The sequence below is a fragment of the Ascidiella aspersa genome, chromosome 3 (genome assembly GCF_963924565.1).
Source record: "Ascidiella aspersa chromosome 3, kaAscAspe10.2, whole genome shotgun sequence".
Lineage (NCBI taxonomy): Eukaryota > Metazoa > Chordata > Ascidiacea > Phlebobranchia > Ascidiidae > Ascidiella > Ascidiella aspersa.
The window spans coordinates 22503020-22518703 of NC_139449.1; the positions used below are offsets into that span (position 1 = coordinate 22503020).

Genomic DNA, 15684 nt, shown 5'->3' on the forward strand with positions numbered 1-15684 from the left:
CATGTTTAAACTCACAAAATATTCGGTTTTATACAGTCTATATATTTTGGAAGTATTTTTATTTAACAAGTGGCAGTAAAAATATCTTACAGTGTAATAAAAATCAGAGATATGTTTCCCTATGAATATACATGTTTCAGTGTAAATTATTCTTACATTTGCTGTCTTGTCAACAGTTTTATTTATTAGAAAAATTCAAATACCAATCAGAATTTTACCGGGCCCCATATGTGGGACGTGCTCTTTTCACTTTAAGAACCACCAGCTGATTTTTGTAGGTGATAGAGCCTAGAGGTTATATACTTAAGGTACACTTTCTAAGTCTAAAAAATTCTTTGAGATATTTGAATAAAACAAAACATTTTTTTAAAACTATATTCAGTTTGTTGGTATACCGACACCAGGATTTATAGGGAAAAGTCTTTTAAAAATGATTGAAATATCGTTTGTTTTTATAAAGATAAATGGAAATACAATAAAGCAAAGATTTTTAAGTATTTAAATTTTTAATCAAAATATATTGGAATTACCTGTTTACCTGTGACGTTGTTTGCTTTGCACAACGGAAACAACTAAATTTATTCATTCACACACTCACATAATTATTATATGATTTAGTTGGTATATAAAGAAATGTTTGCTGTTTGCTTTCACAGTTTTCGAAACAGCAAAGGCATGGGCCATTCTGGACACTTTGTGGGTAGTTGCTTTATTGTCACTGTCCTAAAGAGTAAAGGAAAGGGATTTCAACACTGCCTTAAGTTTGAGTTTAAACCTCGAAAGGTAAGTTTTAATTAAATTGGATCTAATTTTTTAATATTACATTTCCAGTTGCCATTGAAATGTTTATGAACTACATGTTATAAATGCACTTAAGATAAAACTTAGACTAGTATGCATACCATAGTGGAAGTTGATTTTGTATGGTAATCAGTTCTTTTTAAAACTTGACATTTTAAAACATTTTTTCTATATATGATTTTTAAATCTATTCAGACGATAAAAATGTTTTAATGAAAACAACAGCCAAAAGCTAAACTTCTATTTCAATTTTTTATTGCTGTCAAGAAAATAGTTTTATTCTTTGTTGCTGTAGTGGTACATGGTGACTATTGTCCACATCTACAACCGCTGGAGATCAAGTGAAATAAAGTGCTATGCAAATGGTCAGCTTGTCTCCTGTTGTGATATGAACTGGTCCATTGGTGGAAGTGATGTGAGTATGCCTTCTCTAAAATTTCAAGTTAATTAGAAGATTAACATGTAAATTGTCCTGTGATATAATTTTTTTTTTATTTGTAATCTGAAAATTGGAGAACACAGAATAAGCTTGTTTGGTAAATGACATTATATATATATGCACATTAAAGTGTCTGAGCATTATGCAAGCTAGCTTAGCTATAACAAAGCATTTATTGTCAAATAAATGGATTATTTTGCTATATCCATTTTGTAAACGGACACATTCTATCCCACAATAATGCTGCTGAATTCCATTATGATTATATACATAATACATACAGACACCTGTAAAAATGTTTTTATAATATAATCAATATTTTATCCAGCAATATGACAAATGTTTCCTTGGATCAGCTGAAACTGGTGATGAATCTAGAGTGTTCTGTGGTCAAATGGCAGCCACTTATGTTTTTAATGAAGCTCTGACAAACTCACAAGTCTATGCTTTGTATCAGCTTGGACCAGGTTATAAGGTACGCAAATAAATATAAGTGATAGTAAATAAACTAACTGCCTTCTTTTATCCATTCTGCTATAAGTTTTTTAGTGTTTGAAAGTTTGTAATAGACATAATTTTTTCTGGAAATTTGGAAATTTACTTTTGGTTTAACTTTTTTTTTCTTGATTTTTGGTAAATAATTTTGGTTACTTATGTTTGCCACCTAAGAAAATAAATTATTTTGAGTGAACTATTTGCCTTGATGTATATACAATACATTCAAAGATTTCATTCATCACTTCAGTTGCTATTGGTGTCTTATTTTGTTTTAAATATACCATCTGGTTATATCATTTTTTACAGTTTTTCTTATTTTGGCTTCTTTCTACACTAGAATCAGTTCAAGTTTCCAACAGAGAGCGACCACCTGCTGGCAAACCACCACAGGAGAGTCCTCTATGATGACTTGAAGCTTGCAGACTCTCTGGTGCTTGCATACAATCCAAAATCAACAGACGGACAACTCTGCCTCGAATGTTCTCCAAAGACAAACCAGCAAACTGGGGCACCGGACGGACATCGTTGGTTTGTCCACAGCCCACATGCTCTCATGCTTCCTGTGAGTATCTATTTTTTAACAAGTTTCTTAAAAAGTTTTCAGCATTTGATATTGATTTTTGCAATGTTTTTTTAAATCTATTTTTTAAACATTTTGGTGTTTTATAAATTTCTGTTATCATATGGCAATATAGCATGCTTCTAGTTTAACGTTTTTAGGCTGAAAAATATTTTATGTGCTAGGATTTGGTTTGTTGCATTCTGTATATATTACAGATATGAATTATTGTTTTCAGAAGCTTCTAGTATAACAGGATTTAAATAGGGTGCAATGGACTTAAAACAAAAAGTCTGTGTGTTCTCAAGGAATAGATCCATGTAATAGTCACTAACAATATAATATTGTCACATGTTGTATTGGCAGAAAGAAAAAGAAAACTGTATTAACAAATATTGAAATCATGAGGCACTTTTAAAGACAAATTGTATTAAAATTTTGACAAGCTTTTGCACAACCCTTATTTATATTGACTTAAGCATATTAACAAAGTTTACTGAAGATTTTTCCACCAAAGAAGCGTGAGAAATAAAAAAATCTCGGAAATTATTGTAACTTGGACATTCCCCCTTCGCCCTTTGTGCTTTTACAGTACAATAAATCGCTTCAGCATTATTAAAATGAATTTGTAATGTATTAATTGTTACTAAAATAAATGCTAATTGTTTTTCTGTCATGGTAACTTTTTAACTTTTTTTTGTTTTATAAAGGATGTGAAGGCCATTGTCACCCATTCAATCCACAGTGCCCTCCATTCAGTTGGTGGAGCAGAAGTTCTCTTTCCCTTATTTTCGCAGCTTGATTTCACTCAGCCAGATGGTTCCCTTGATTCAACAGTTTGGTAAGCTGGCCCCTGTGCTGTTAGTTTCCATATTAAGCTACTACATGGTATCACCTTTCTATGCATACTGCATATACATTATTTATAATGTAAACTACTGTGCTAGTTAGACACTAGCAAGTCTGGCGACAGAAGATTTTTTAAGCTGGATGCTTTCAAGGTGATTTAAAGTCGTTTGTTTTTTTGGACTTTAATGAGATTTTCAACTTTACTAACCTTAACCTATGGTAAAGGGTTACAGTTTATCATAACTATTTTTTTTAAGAGTTTATAAAACTAGTTCCTTTTTTTCATGATGTTTTTTTTTGTTACTAAGAAGACATTGATTATTTTATTGTGGCAGAATGAGTCACTGTAAAGGCTGATTGTCACAAGACTGAATTGATTTGAATAAATTGATTTTTCCAAATTAACACTACTGTCGATGTATCCTGTTAGGAAAGCATTTATATATAATATATTGTTAAACAAGATATTTTGTAACTTCTAGGCTTTTACATCAATTAAAAAAGAAAACGTTTTGATGATTTTTAAATGTTGAGATACATATATCAAGTAGTATAGAATTTTCTAGATATGTTTGATGGTTTACATCCTGGATTTTATAGTTGAAGCCAAACATTCTACTGTTTGCTTTGCATTTTAACATTTTTTAGTATAAAATAATATCTAGTATGAAACTATAAGCATTAAGCATGGAACTACACCTCTGGTGTATTGTTTATTATTTAACAAAAATATAAAGTTTTATTTTTGGGGTTATATTATATATGTTGCACAATGGCATATGTATTTCCTTACACCAGTCTATTAAACTGTCATTTTTTATATATGTCATTATGTTTTTAGCTCAACGCTGCTGAATTTTCTGCAATTGTTGCTGCAAGGTTCAAGCAAAACACAACAGCAGGTTTTGCAGGGAAAAGGCTTTCTTGTCATAGGCACTTTACTTGAGAAGGCTAGGAAGGAACATGTTAATGGTAACTTATACAATATACATACTTTAGGCACCCCTTTATAAAGTTAATACAAAATTATACAGGCTTTCCAGGTTAACAAATTAATTGCTAACTGAAAGTGGGTCTTAGGACATGCCATGCCTGGTGAAAATGGCATGTTGTGCTCAGGTTTTTTATCCACTTAAAATGGTTTGTACAAACCATTACACTGATCAACAAAATTTTATTTTTTACTCAAAGGATAATGCAAGTTTTTTATGTTAGATGTATTTTTCGCACTGATTGCGAATATGCCTTTAGATTTTTTTAGCACTTCACATTTCTAAGATTTAGTCCAATTTAAATTTTCCAAAAAATGCATTGAAAACAATACACAGCTCTTATAAACAGCTGACCTTTAACTTGTTCGTGTACATGACTTGGGTCATCACTATTAAACATTTATTAGATGTTTTGAGTTATTGCCCCCTTGCAAAATCCTTGGTGGCAGAATGTTATAGCTTAAAGTGGTTTATGCACCAAGGTATTCTAGAAAGAAATTCAAGTAAGTCTAAATGTTAAGCTAATCAGATCATCAACGCCTACTAGAAAAGAATGCAATTAAGTTAGCACATAACCACTAAATGTTCAGCCAAGCACATTCCAACATTTTACAATGTGCATCCTGAATTTAAATATGTTGGCCCAGTATGGCAGAATGCTGGCGACTTGGCGACTATGTCGGCCGAAGAATCAGCTAGAAAACCGAAGAAATTGGTGCAAAACAAAATTAAGTAAAAAAAAAGTTTTTTGAAAATATTTGAATATTTTTTGGAAAAATTTTATTTTTCAAGATCCAATTTACAAAATACTTTGCGGTTCTTTCCACACATAGTTTATCACATGTATTTTTGAAAATCGGAAATATGTAATAACACTACACACTACAATTGGAAGAAATTAATTTTGTTGTGCCATTTTGAAAAAGTTACAGTAGTGTGAAGCACGTTGTTAAGTGAGAAAACGCCAGTGCAAGGCATATAGATTGCTTATTATTTAAAAAAATTACACAATTTCGATCATAGAGGTTATGTGTTTGCAGTTTTACTTTGATTTGGCAAGTACTCCTATATTGAGTTGAATTCTCCATTCCTGTTAAATTTACAGGTATAGCATTTCACACATATTGAGGATGTACCAGGCTATGCTTCTCCCCCTAAGGCCTAAAGTAAATATTGGGTTATTTTAAACGTGGAAACGCAAATTTTTTTTGGCGCTTCGCGCGAATTTTAGCCTGGTTTTGCTCCATCTATCCCAGATGTAATATGTATACTATGGCAAATGTGCCATGTTGCACTGTGACTATGATAATTTCTATTAAATTTTATTATAAATATCTTTATTTCGAACAATGTAAATTGGAAATTTAACCTAATTTGTCCAAAGAATATTTTTTTGTGCTTTTCAATCTGATTTTGAGCTGCATGTTTTAACACAAGTTTGCCTGAAAACAGCTTATCTATGTAACAGTTTTAGAGTGAGAAAAGCAGACATGTACGTACACCCCCAGGCCTAAGGTTGTACCTTCACATAACCCTTATGTATTTGTTAATGACTTTATGTCACAAAAAAATTTGCGCCTTAGGTGCAATGTTTCATTCCTTGTTTATCGCCAAAACATTGCAAGGTTCATACATTCCTTACGCGAACACATCATTTAAGTTTAGGGGTGTGACCAAAAACCGAAGAATTTTCGCCAAAAAATGCTTGTCACCAGAAGGCTGGCAAGATTCTGCCAGCCAGTGTTGGCCCATAAAGTTTCCTAACATTTTGCTCAGCTGAGTATGAGAAATTTTTTTGTCGAGACATGCTTAACATTTTAGAAGTCCACTTCCCTGTTTCTGAAGCAAGAAAAAAAATTGGGGGTGGGTAACGATTGTGATATCAGCCACTAACGACTCTTTTATAGGCCAGTCTCTTCTAAGGTAATGCTGTTGGTAGCACGGCCGAGCAAGCACATAAAACAGTCTTGTTTCATAAAGCATATTTCTTATATTCCTAATAATTAATGTTATGACTGTAGCAAAAAGGTTCATCTACATCATGTCTTATTACTACACTACTCTCAAGCAAGTTGTTTTATTTTTATTCTAATGCAAGCAATTCCGACTTTTCTTGTTAAAGAGACACATATCTAGTAAGGCTGTTTAAACCTGTCTTGAAACAGGATTGGTTTTAAAATTTTGCTTGGTGCTTAAAACTCCATGCACCAACATCTTCAACTTGATTTGGGACAATTTAAGACTTCCATTAGGAGGATGTGAAACACGCATTGGGGTGTTATGTGGTACAGGTCTCCTTGCTAAATTCAATTTGGGATATACAATTTTACTTTTACGATTTTAGGAAAAGCCTTTTGCATTAACAAAGCAAACATAGCAGTCCTTCAGGACTCCTTCTCGTTTTAAAATCGGGAACAGCAAACTACATGGATATTGACCGTTTGTTTAACCAATTGTGTAAACCAATTGCGTTCAATTGTGTTCAACAAGTAGTACAGTGTACAGTGTGCACATTTTTTCTTGGTTTCTTAATGGACAGCTAAAGTATGATTGTCTAAATTTTTGATATATGATGTGACACTTCTTTGCTTGTCTTTGGTCCCACAAATATAGCAAACCAGATCATGGTTGCTCTTGCACTCTTTGGGAATAGAGATAGAATAGCAGTCGATATAAATATGTCACAAATACAACAATTGAAAAGCATAAGAAAAATATTACTGAATAAAAACTTTGATAAATGTGTTCTTTTCAACAATGTCAGTAAGAAAAACGGATAGAATACTGCATGAATTGCATCAATGTTGGTTAATGTCACCGTGCGCAATGTGCCTATAATCAATACAGCGCAACATTAAAATAAATAAAAATGAGAGTATCTCAAAAACTTAATGTGCTAGAAAAAATGAGGGCATTTTTAGAATCAGCACCGAAAATACTTTAGTAATCAATCTATTACATCTTTGTTTAAAAGTTGCTGTTGACCAGTGTTATTATTTAGTTTTATTTTATTAAGCTTTTGTTATGTCGTTATTACAGCACATAAATCTCTCCTGAGAAATATTATTGACGAATCAAACTTTCAGCGAAATAACTATTCTCTGCTCCATGAGACCATTTTAATTGTTCATCGAAATACTGAAGGCATAGGACTTTTTACCATGTGTGATATTTTTGGTCAATTTCTTGTGTAGTTGTGGTAATGTGTATCGTAAGCGATTAAACAAAATAATTGTCCTTAAGTCATCGAAGTTAAACATAATTTATTTGAAATAAATAAAATATAAAACTTAACAATAACTTGATGCTTAAGGATACGCCCCATTAAAATCCTAACCGTGCAAGTGTTGTTTTTTTTTTATGATATTTTGTAGGTGCTATTAGAGTAATTAGACTGTCACCTGGTGAATACCCAAATTTTAAAAGCAAATTTTCTAACAAATTACTATTTATGACACGGATATAATTGTATGTGTATTTAACAAAGATTTTTTGCCATAGGCTTTATACCATGACATGTTCTTTAGCTGATGTCCTTAGCACTTTTATATCGATGTCAAAATTTCTTGATGAACTTCCAAATGGAATGCCACTGATGCGTCAGTTTTGTGATTCAATAATGTTCAACCCTGCATTGTGGATTCACACCAGTCCAAAGGTTTGTCAAGATAACTTTTCCTAGCTTTTATGAAGTGTCTCTTCATTAACTTAAAACAATTTTTAAAACATTGTTTCTAGTTTTGCTTTTCTGATAAATAATAATGGGGCTCACAAAGTATAATATTTATTATTTACATGTTTAATTAGTGGTTAAGTCTATCCTTTTTATAAAATTCTGTTATTATTATAGCATAGCATAAAAAGTTCTAAAAGCTATGATGTAAACACACAACATTGTTTATTATTGAAGATTTCAAAATTCAAATGTACAAGATTTGTATTTCACTGAATGATTTGGTTGTTTTGCAAAATTGTTTTAAAAATGCTGTTGGCTGTTTTAGGATTACTACTCTTGCTCCTGGGTGCTATAATCACATTTGTTTTCGGTTCCTGTTTTCCGAGGTGCAGTTGGAATTCACCGATTTTGACAAATATAACTTTAGTTTTACTCATGATTGCTGCTCTTACAGCAGGCTGAATGTCGTCAAATGAACTACCTGCTGTAATCATGACAAGCACTTTTCTTGTTTTAGAAGAAGGTATTTGCTTGTTTAAGTAGGTATTCACATCTTTGATTGCTGATCCCATGAAAACAACTCCTCTTCTGTGCATTTAAAATGAAAAAGAAAGATTACAGAAAAATTGTTTTGTAATTGATATGGTCTAAGCGAAAATATGTCAACCTCTATAAAAAAATCTAGCCTCTATTTATGTTTATGATGAAAGGCTGCTTCATGTTAATTAATATTCAATTGTCTTCTTTTTTTACTGGCTTAGGTGAATAATTGGTTGAATTCTTACCGATATCTTAGTTTTTCTAGATGGGTTTGAAATCTTTTGGAATTCCAATTTTTTACTTTGATGTTGATTCGTGGAATATAGTAAAAAGTTGCCACTCCAACTCTGATACCATGTCCCAAATTTGACTTTAAATTTTGCACAGCCTTTAAAAACAAATTTAGTAGTTCAGCAAACTGTTGAAGAAAGCTCAAAAACAGTTTTAAAATGACAAATATCAACAATACCTTAGCAATAATATCCTTGGCTTGATTAAAACCTTTTCGTCCCATGCCTGAAGACATGCCGATTGCAAACATAATATTTAAGTTGGTGGTACCATTACTTGTACTGGATGTACTTGCTGTTGCCAGACGCTGAGCTGAAATAACAATACACATATACTGGTGAATAAACTGCAACAGAAAACTATTTGTTTGGTTTGAACTTTTTACATTTGTCTCTTGATATTATTATTAAAAAAATGTTTCACATTCCTAATTTAACCAAGATAGACAAACCATTACTTATTATACATATCATTTTATAAGTAAATCATACCATTAGGATGTCTGTTTTGGCGGCTAAACAAGTCCGATCTCATTCGACTTGGTTTGCGTCGTGCATTCCAACAATATTTTCCATCACCTCGCCAGCCTTTGTTACACAAACACTTATATCCTGGCTGCTGATTAATGCAACTCGCTTTGGCACTGCAGTTATATGTTTGTAGCTTGCATTCATCTGTATCTATAAAAGTAAATACTTATATTTAGTTTGAACAAATTGTTACATTAGGCACTTCAGTACATTAGAATCCTCCAAAAGTGATAACTGAAATCATTTTATCTTTAAAGGATAGGCTACAGTGCAGCTGTGCAACTTGGTTGATTCATATTACTGCGGTGTTAGTTAAAGTGATTTATTTAAAGCATTTTTTTTTGAAATATATTGCTTTTTTTTTAAATTGCCTTTTATTTTAATGAGTTGTTGCAGACATTTATGGCCAATTTTTGTATCCCTCTGGTTCTCTGATTCACAGAACTAAACCATACTAATCTTAATGACAGTTTGTACCTGATGTTTGGGCAACAATGTTGTACATCTGTGGCAGTGTGTTGTTTATTTGTCTGTAGTCTGACACAGAGAAATAGTTGTCCACCAGGTTGCTGCCAAGAAGTGTACATTTAGGCTTACATTCAACATTGTATGTTTTTATTGTTTAAATTAGTGAATTTATGGTCTGACACAAGTACATCTGAAAAAGTTGACATATATATATTTAAATTCTCCACTAAAGAAACAAAATATTCACCTGTTTTGTAATGATTGGTAGGTTTGCCCAACATCAATAAAAACTATTTTCACTCCTTTTAACTTGATCTAGAAATAAAAATGAGGTTTGTTAGTTGTTATGATTTTTTTTACTTTTATTAAATCTTACTTACACTTTTAAGCGCATAATGAAATCTGTCATACGATTGAGTGTGGCTGATAATTATCAAGAGCTTTGGAATCGTTCTTGCTTCAATGCGATCCATTGCTCTTCTTGCATACCCTAAACCGAAGTATTTAGAAAAAGTTTTTTATCCTTTTATGCTGGTGTACTAGTTATAACTACAAAGACTTACTCAGGGCCTTTCCCAACCTTACAAAATCGGAGTAGTGAGGGTAAATCTTATCAATACTCCTCATCACTTTCCAGGAAAATTCTGGCCTGCCAATGAAATCACACTTGTTTTGGATATAAGTTGCTTCTTGCAGTCAAAGTTACCAAAGCCTTTGTGGCCTACTAACCTCATGTGAATTCGCATGTAAGGGTATGCTGTAAACTGCATAACACCAACTCTGGTTGTCCCATCATTCACAGAATCTGCAGTGTGATTCACGATAGCCTGGGGAGCAAATTGTGGTAGAAGCTTTATGTGGTTTAGAATCAATATAAATATAATAACAAGTTTGGGCAGGTTCACTTTCGCCTCATTTCTAGCAATAAAATTTGCCTGCACCCCTGTTCTGCAGCTAAAACTTGTTGTTCTATATTTATTTTGTTGTCAATATTTGGTAAATGCATAAAAGCCAAGCACCCAACACGATTCAATAAACAACGAAATACCATTAGCAATTTTTGGCTTATATCAGTTGTTTGTTTGTTGCCTACAATACCTACCTTCATAAATGTTTGTTCATCTTGCCATGAACTGTCATACCAGTTTTGGAACTTGCCATTGACCACAAACATTAAGTTAAGATATTTCCAGCCGCGTCCACCCTCACAAGATACTGTTAATGTACAAATGACAATCGTTTATATACGTAATAAATGTAACACGATTTTAATGGATAACTTTTATTGCACTTTAGCGCTATTTTAAAAACACTTACCAAATAGAAGGCTTGCAATTAAACACACAACAATAGGAGCTTTCATTTTTAGTTATCGAAAATCTGGCAACAGAGATACTTTGTTAAACTTCTAACGTTCTTTTTATATTACTGTTTATACTAATGAACTATGAACGTTCTTCCCTGGTAAAATTACCATGTTTGATCAATTAAAGCAATGGCTTTGGGTGTACTGTACACCATGTTCGATCGCCTACTTTTTGACGTTAACAGCAGCATGTACACGCGGTTTGCTCGTTACACTAAAGAGCATACAAGGCCAAGTTAAAGTAAACCATGGTAATTAGTTATTGCAATTTTATCCCGTTTACACTGAACTAAATTATTCTTTCACCGTTGTTAGATTAAATCTAAAATCTCTAATTATTTTCTTGTAGTATAATACTTATTTGTTTGCGACACCATTTCAGGTTCAACTCGCTCTCTACACTTATCTTGCAACTGAGTTTGTTACGTCGCCGATGATACAGACCAACGTGCGGAGAGTCTCAACTCTTTTGCTGCTCATCAATGCCCTCAAGCATTATTATTGGGTTGTCAATCCTGAAGCGAGATCAGGGATTATTCCTAAAGGATTAGGTTTGTCTGCATGTGCCAAATCCACACAACAACTGACAACCATCATGTTTAAGCGCGATCGGTTGTATGTTTATTTTTAAACTCTTATGACAATTTTTTTGTAAATAGTTACATAATGATATTTTGTCAATACAGTCAAAGTTTATTTTTATAGATGGTCCAAGACCAGCAAAGTCCGATCTTTTGTCACTGAGAGCCTTCATTCTGTTGTTTCTGAAACAACTGGTGACTCGAACTGGCAGTATTCTCGAGGATGAACTACAAGCTGTCCTTGGTTATTTGTTGACTGTTCACGAGGTCTTAATTTGATTTGTTTTTTACCTAAAAGTTAATTTATTTTAAGAAGTTAGGTTCTTTCGATTACTAAAGCTACAACTGTCTGCTAACAATGCATTAATAACCAATTAATGTGTTTTAAAAATAGGTTACAACTCTATGCCAATTGCCAGCCATGTATCAATGACCAAATAATACAATTTATGCGCATGACAAAAATGTTCTAAAATCGAACTTTGCAAAATCATTGCCTATAAGGTTATATTAAGTAATGGCATGCGGTTTTGTAAATTCTGAGTTAGTAGTTAAATTACATGTATCTATGTATCTATGCCCAATTAATTTGGAGACTAACGTAAGTTTAGAATGTTCAAATAACGACTATATTTTTATTTAAAAATTAAAACCTGTCCAATCCTTTGATTGACAACAGACAATTGTCCGTCAGGTAACATTTTCTTCTGTTAAATTTTTCATATTTTACACAGTTTTTGTATGTTTCAAAGTGTTAAGGCCTAAAAGGATTTTCGAAAAAAAACATTGTCATTAATTGGCAATTGCTGTCCTTGCAGGCTAATAAACGTCAACTTTAGAGTTTTTTGTTGTAATTTATTGATTTCATCGACAATTAAAATTGATTTCATCGACAATTAAAGATAAATGTTAAAGTTTCCTTATTCATTTACACCCCAGATTCCTTATATTACATTTTAAGCTAGTGCGTGAAAGCACCGCTTTTATCCCGGGTTTGACGTGTTCGTGTTTGTTCAGGACGAAAACATCATTGACGTGCTTCAACTCTTGGTGGCGCTGTTAAGTGAGCACGGGTCGTCGGTTGTTCCGGTGTTCGACCGACAGAACGGACTCATGGTCATCTTCAAGTTGCTAGGCTCCAGATCGAACAACGTGCGCGTCCACTCGCTCAAGCTGCTCGCCTTTTTCCTCAAGCAAATTCCCGAAAAGTAAATCCCGTTGTGACGCCGACTACTCGAGATACAGTCGTTTATTTTTATTTCTGTTTGTTAAAATGTTATCTTACACGGGTGATGTCATAGCGCTCGTCCAATTTTGTCCATGGGTTTACCTTTCGCTTGAATTAAAAAAGCCTAAAATAAGCTAATTTTAAGCTAAAGTTATATCTTTAGATTAACTGAAAGATAATACCCGTATCAAAACGTCTTAATCAAGACGATGTCGATTTAATCGACTTTTTTGGCTTTGCAATTTATTATCAAGCTAATTTTGTTTTTATAATATTGTATTAACACGGATTTGTTTAACAAATAAGTTTTATTGGGATCGCCTAAATGTAGCTGGATGTATATTGTATATTTTAAGAAAGTATATATTTTAATCCTCCACTTTAAAATTAAAAATAAACTCTTAAAGCAACTGTAGCAGAATGTTCTTTCTGAATAACAGAATCTGAATCCGAATGGTGAAAACCAACGATTCTGGTTGCACATGAATATGATAATTATTATTAAACTAATTACAGAATTTAGGAAACCGTTCTGTACTTAGTTTAATCTTCAGCAACTGTAGCATGTAGCGTTTTAAAAACCGCGACCTAATCGCTTGAACGTTTCGCGAATTCCTGGATGTTCTACAGGAGGAAGGAAGAGCTGATGGACGGCCAGAGCCTCTTCATGCTGATCGGCGAGAGGCTACTCCTCTACCCTGAGGACATCGGAGTGGAGACTTACAACGCTCTATACGAGGTTCTGGTGCAGGACCCAAGCACTCAGGTTATCCGCACACCCCACCATGACCCCTCCGTGCACACCATCATGCACAACCCAGGTAAAGTCGGGTGCAATTGGGCCGAGGTTTCCAGAGTAGGTTCGGTAGAATTTTTTCTTGGTAACATTTGTTTTCGTGGGAAAATGGAAGTTCGAATGAGTTTGGATTGCTTTTTAGTGTAAACTTTGCGGTACTTGTGTCTGGTTTTGTTTAGAATTTGAGGTCTTCAATTTTTTTAAATTGGTGTGTGTTCCAGACATTAATAACAAGCAACTTCATTTATTATATTACACCTTTTGTGAACCCTTACAACAGATTGAGCAAGCATTGGCGTAGGTTGTTTCTCGACTCGCTTCTCTCTGAGCCTGCATAGCTCAGTTGGTAGAGCGACGGTCCCGGCTTGACCGGAGGTCGTGAGTTCGAACCTCACTGCAGGCTAGTTGTTTTTCTAGCCTGCTCTGCTTGCATCATTGATCGACAGATTCGGTGAGTCTGCAATCGCTTTTAGTGTACCCTTACAACCTGTTACAGTTGGTGGTTTTTCCTTTCGTTATCCTAACTTTTCGGAACAAAACCTGGCAATAGCTATGATATGATATGATTTTATTTGTTTGGCAGAAAGAATTTTCCGGGCGTTATAAGTAGGGCGAATGTAAAAACATGAGAAATTTTTACCTTAAAATATTTTTTTACACAATTTTGATCTATTAGGAATACTTGATTTTAACAATGTGTTTTTCTATGAAATACTGCACGTCGTTAGTTAATTTGTTTGTGATGTTTTACTGGTCGAACATAAATCGGTTATTTTTGGGGTTTATGCAAACCCCTTTTACTTTTTGGCATATCAAAAAGACAAACAACTATATAAATGGCATTCAAAAACAGCACGTTAGTTATTTTAGAAAATTGTTGAGCACCCGTGTGGTATTCCACTCGCGTATACCTTATATTGGTCTATTGAAGATATAATACAGTTAAAATGTTGTTGGATGCAATTCACAAAATTTTGATAAATTGTAAACTGAACGACATTTCAAAAAGTTCTTTTTCAAGATTTTGTAAACGAATTTGTCTTTCAATTTTGACAAATTTTGACCTAACTTACTTTTTTTAGCCAAAAAATAGGTATGTTTTGCAAGAATAATGTCTATTTTCGAATAGGTTTCTATCGCTAAATTTTTTTCAAATAAATATAACCTATTTATTGTAAATAAGTACAGCCACCCTATACCGCTAAGCGACGTACGTTTGTCTTACGCAGCGATGATGAAGGTGATCGCCAACATGCTTCGACAGATGGTCGACAAGTCGCCGGAAGCGATGGAGATCAAGCAGCTCTTTCTCCACGATCTTCTCAAGCTCTTTCACTCGAACCGCGAGAACAGGAGAATTCTCCTCCAGCAGTCCGTCTGGCAGGACTGGATGCTGGGCCTCGGATACGTGAATCCCACCGACAAGGTGGAGCATCAGTGCCAAGAGCTGGTCTATCAAATCTTCAAGGTTCTCCTGTACCACGCGGTGAAGTTGGAGTGGGGCGGCTGGAGAGTGTGGGTCGACACTTTGTCCATCGTGCATTCTAAGGTTCGTTTAGAAATGACAGGTCTTGTCGCGCCAGGAAACAAATAAGCCAAGTATAGTGCAACGAAATACATGCCTGTAATATAAAAACGCCAGTGCATGACTTCTATTTTGTTTGGCTCAGGATTCCAGTTTGTCAAAAAACAATGTTTGTAAACAGCGTAATGTCGATTTTATTGAATATAATGGCTTTAGTATTTTGATTTGAATTGTTGAAAACGGAAACCTATGTGTGTATTGTTTATTTAGAAAAATATATCCCGTTTATATTGGACGGCTTTAATTTGCATTCAATTATTTATTTCAAATTTAGTTTTTTGTTTTAAATTAAGAATGAAATTCGTTATAATGTCGGAATTATTTTTTGGTAACATACTTAGTACTCTGGATCGTGTTATCTCTGTAGGTGTCGTTTGATCAGCACAAGCAGTATATGGAGCAAATGTACAAAGACTATCAGCAAACAGAAGAAAAAAAGAAACAAACTGGCAGTGTTTCGGCCATCACTAACGGTCAATTAGTTA

General features: G+C 33.6%; 2 protein-coding genes and 1 non-coding gene across 3 annotated transcripts in view; 2 read left to right on the forward strand and 1 right to left on the reverse strand.

The window, feature by feature from the left end:
- The window catches only part of LOC146160889 (lipopolysaccharide-responsive and beige-like anchor protein), a 56931-nt gene that overhangs the window by 2639 nt on the left and 38608 nt on the right, over positions 1-15684 (forward strand). Inside the window, exons 6-18 of the mRNA XM_083383886.1 lie at positions 657-783; positions 1097-1216; positions 1569-1715; positions 2076-2300; positions 3008-3138; positions 3988-4118; positions 7666-7796; positions 11392-11560; positions 11715-11857; positions 12608-12798; positions 13449-13639; positions 14844-15163; positions 15567-15672. Of these exons, the coding sequence (XP_083240012.1) occupies positions 657-783; positions 1097-1216; positions 1569-1715; positions 2076-2300; positions 3008-3138; positions 3988-4118; positions 7666-7796; positions 11392-11560; positions 11715-11857; positions 12608-12798; positions 13449-13639; positions 14844-15163; positions 15567-15672 (2132 nt within the window). The remainder of the gene's footprint in view (positions 1-656; positions 784-1096; positions 1217-1568; positions 1716-2075; positions 2301-3007; positions 3139-3987; positions 4119-7665; positions 7797-11391; positions 11561-11714; positions 11858-12607; positions 12799-13448; positions 13640-14843; positions 15164-15566; positions 15673-15684) is intronic.
- LOC146160890 (uncharacterized) lies at positions 7954-11085 on the reverse strand. The gene is made up of 11 exons (XM_083385598.1): positions 10961-11085; positions 10746-10858; positions 10373-10470; positions 10207-10292; positions 10024-10133; positions 9891-9958; positions 9653-9744; positions 9137-9325; positions 8824-8957; positions 8600-8742; positions 7954-8402 (listed from the first exon to the last, which is right to left on the reverse strand). Exons 1-11 carry the CDS (start codon positions 11004-11006, stop codon positions 8081-8083), a joined length of 1401 nt encoding a protein of 466 aa, XP_083241724.1. The 5' UTR covers positions 11007-11085; the 3' UTR covers positions 7954-8080.
- Positions 13943-14017, forward strand: Trnaa-ggc (transfer RNA alanine (anticodon GGC)). The gene has a single exon. It is a non-coding gene; the product is annotated as a tRNA-Ala (tRNA).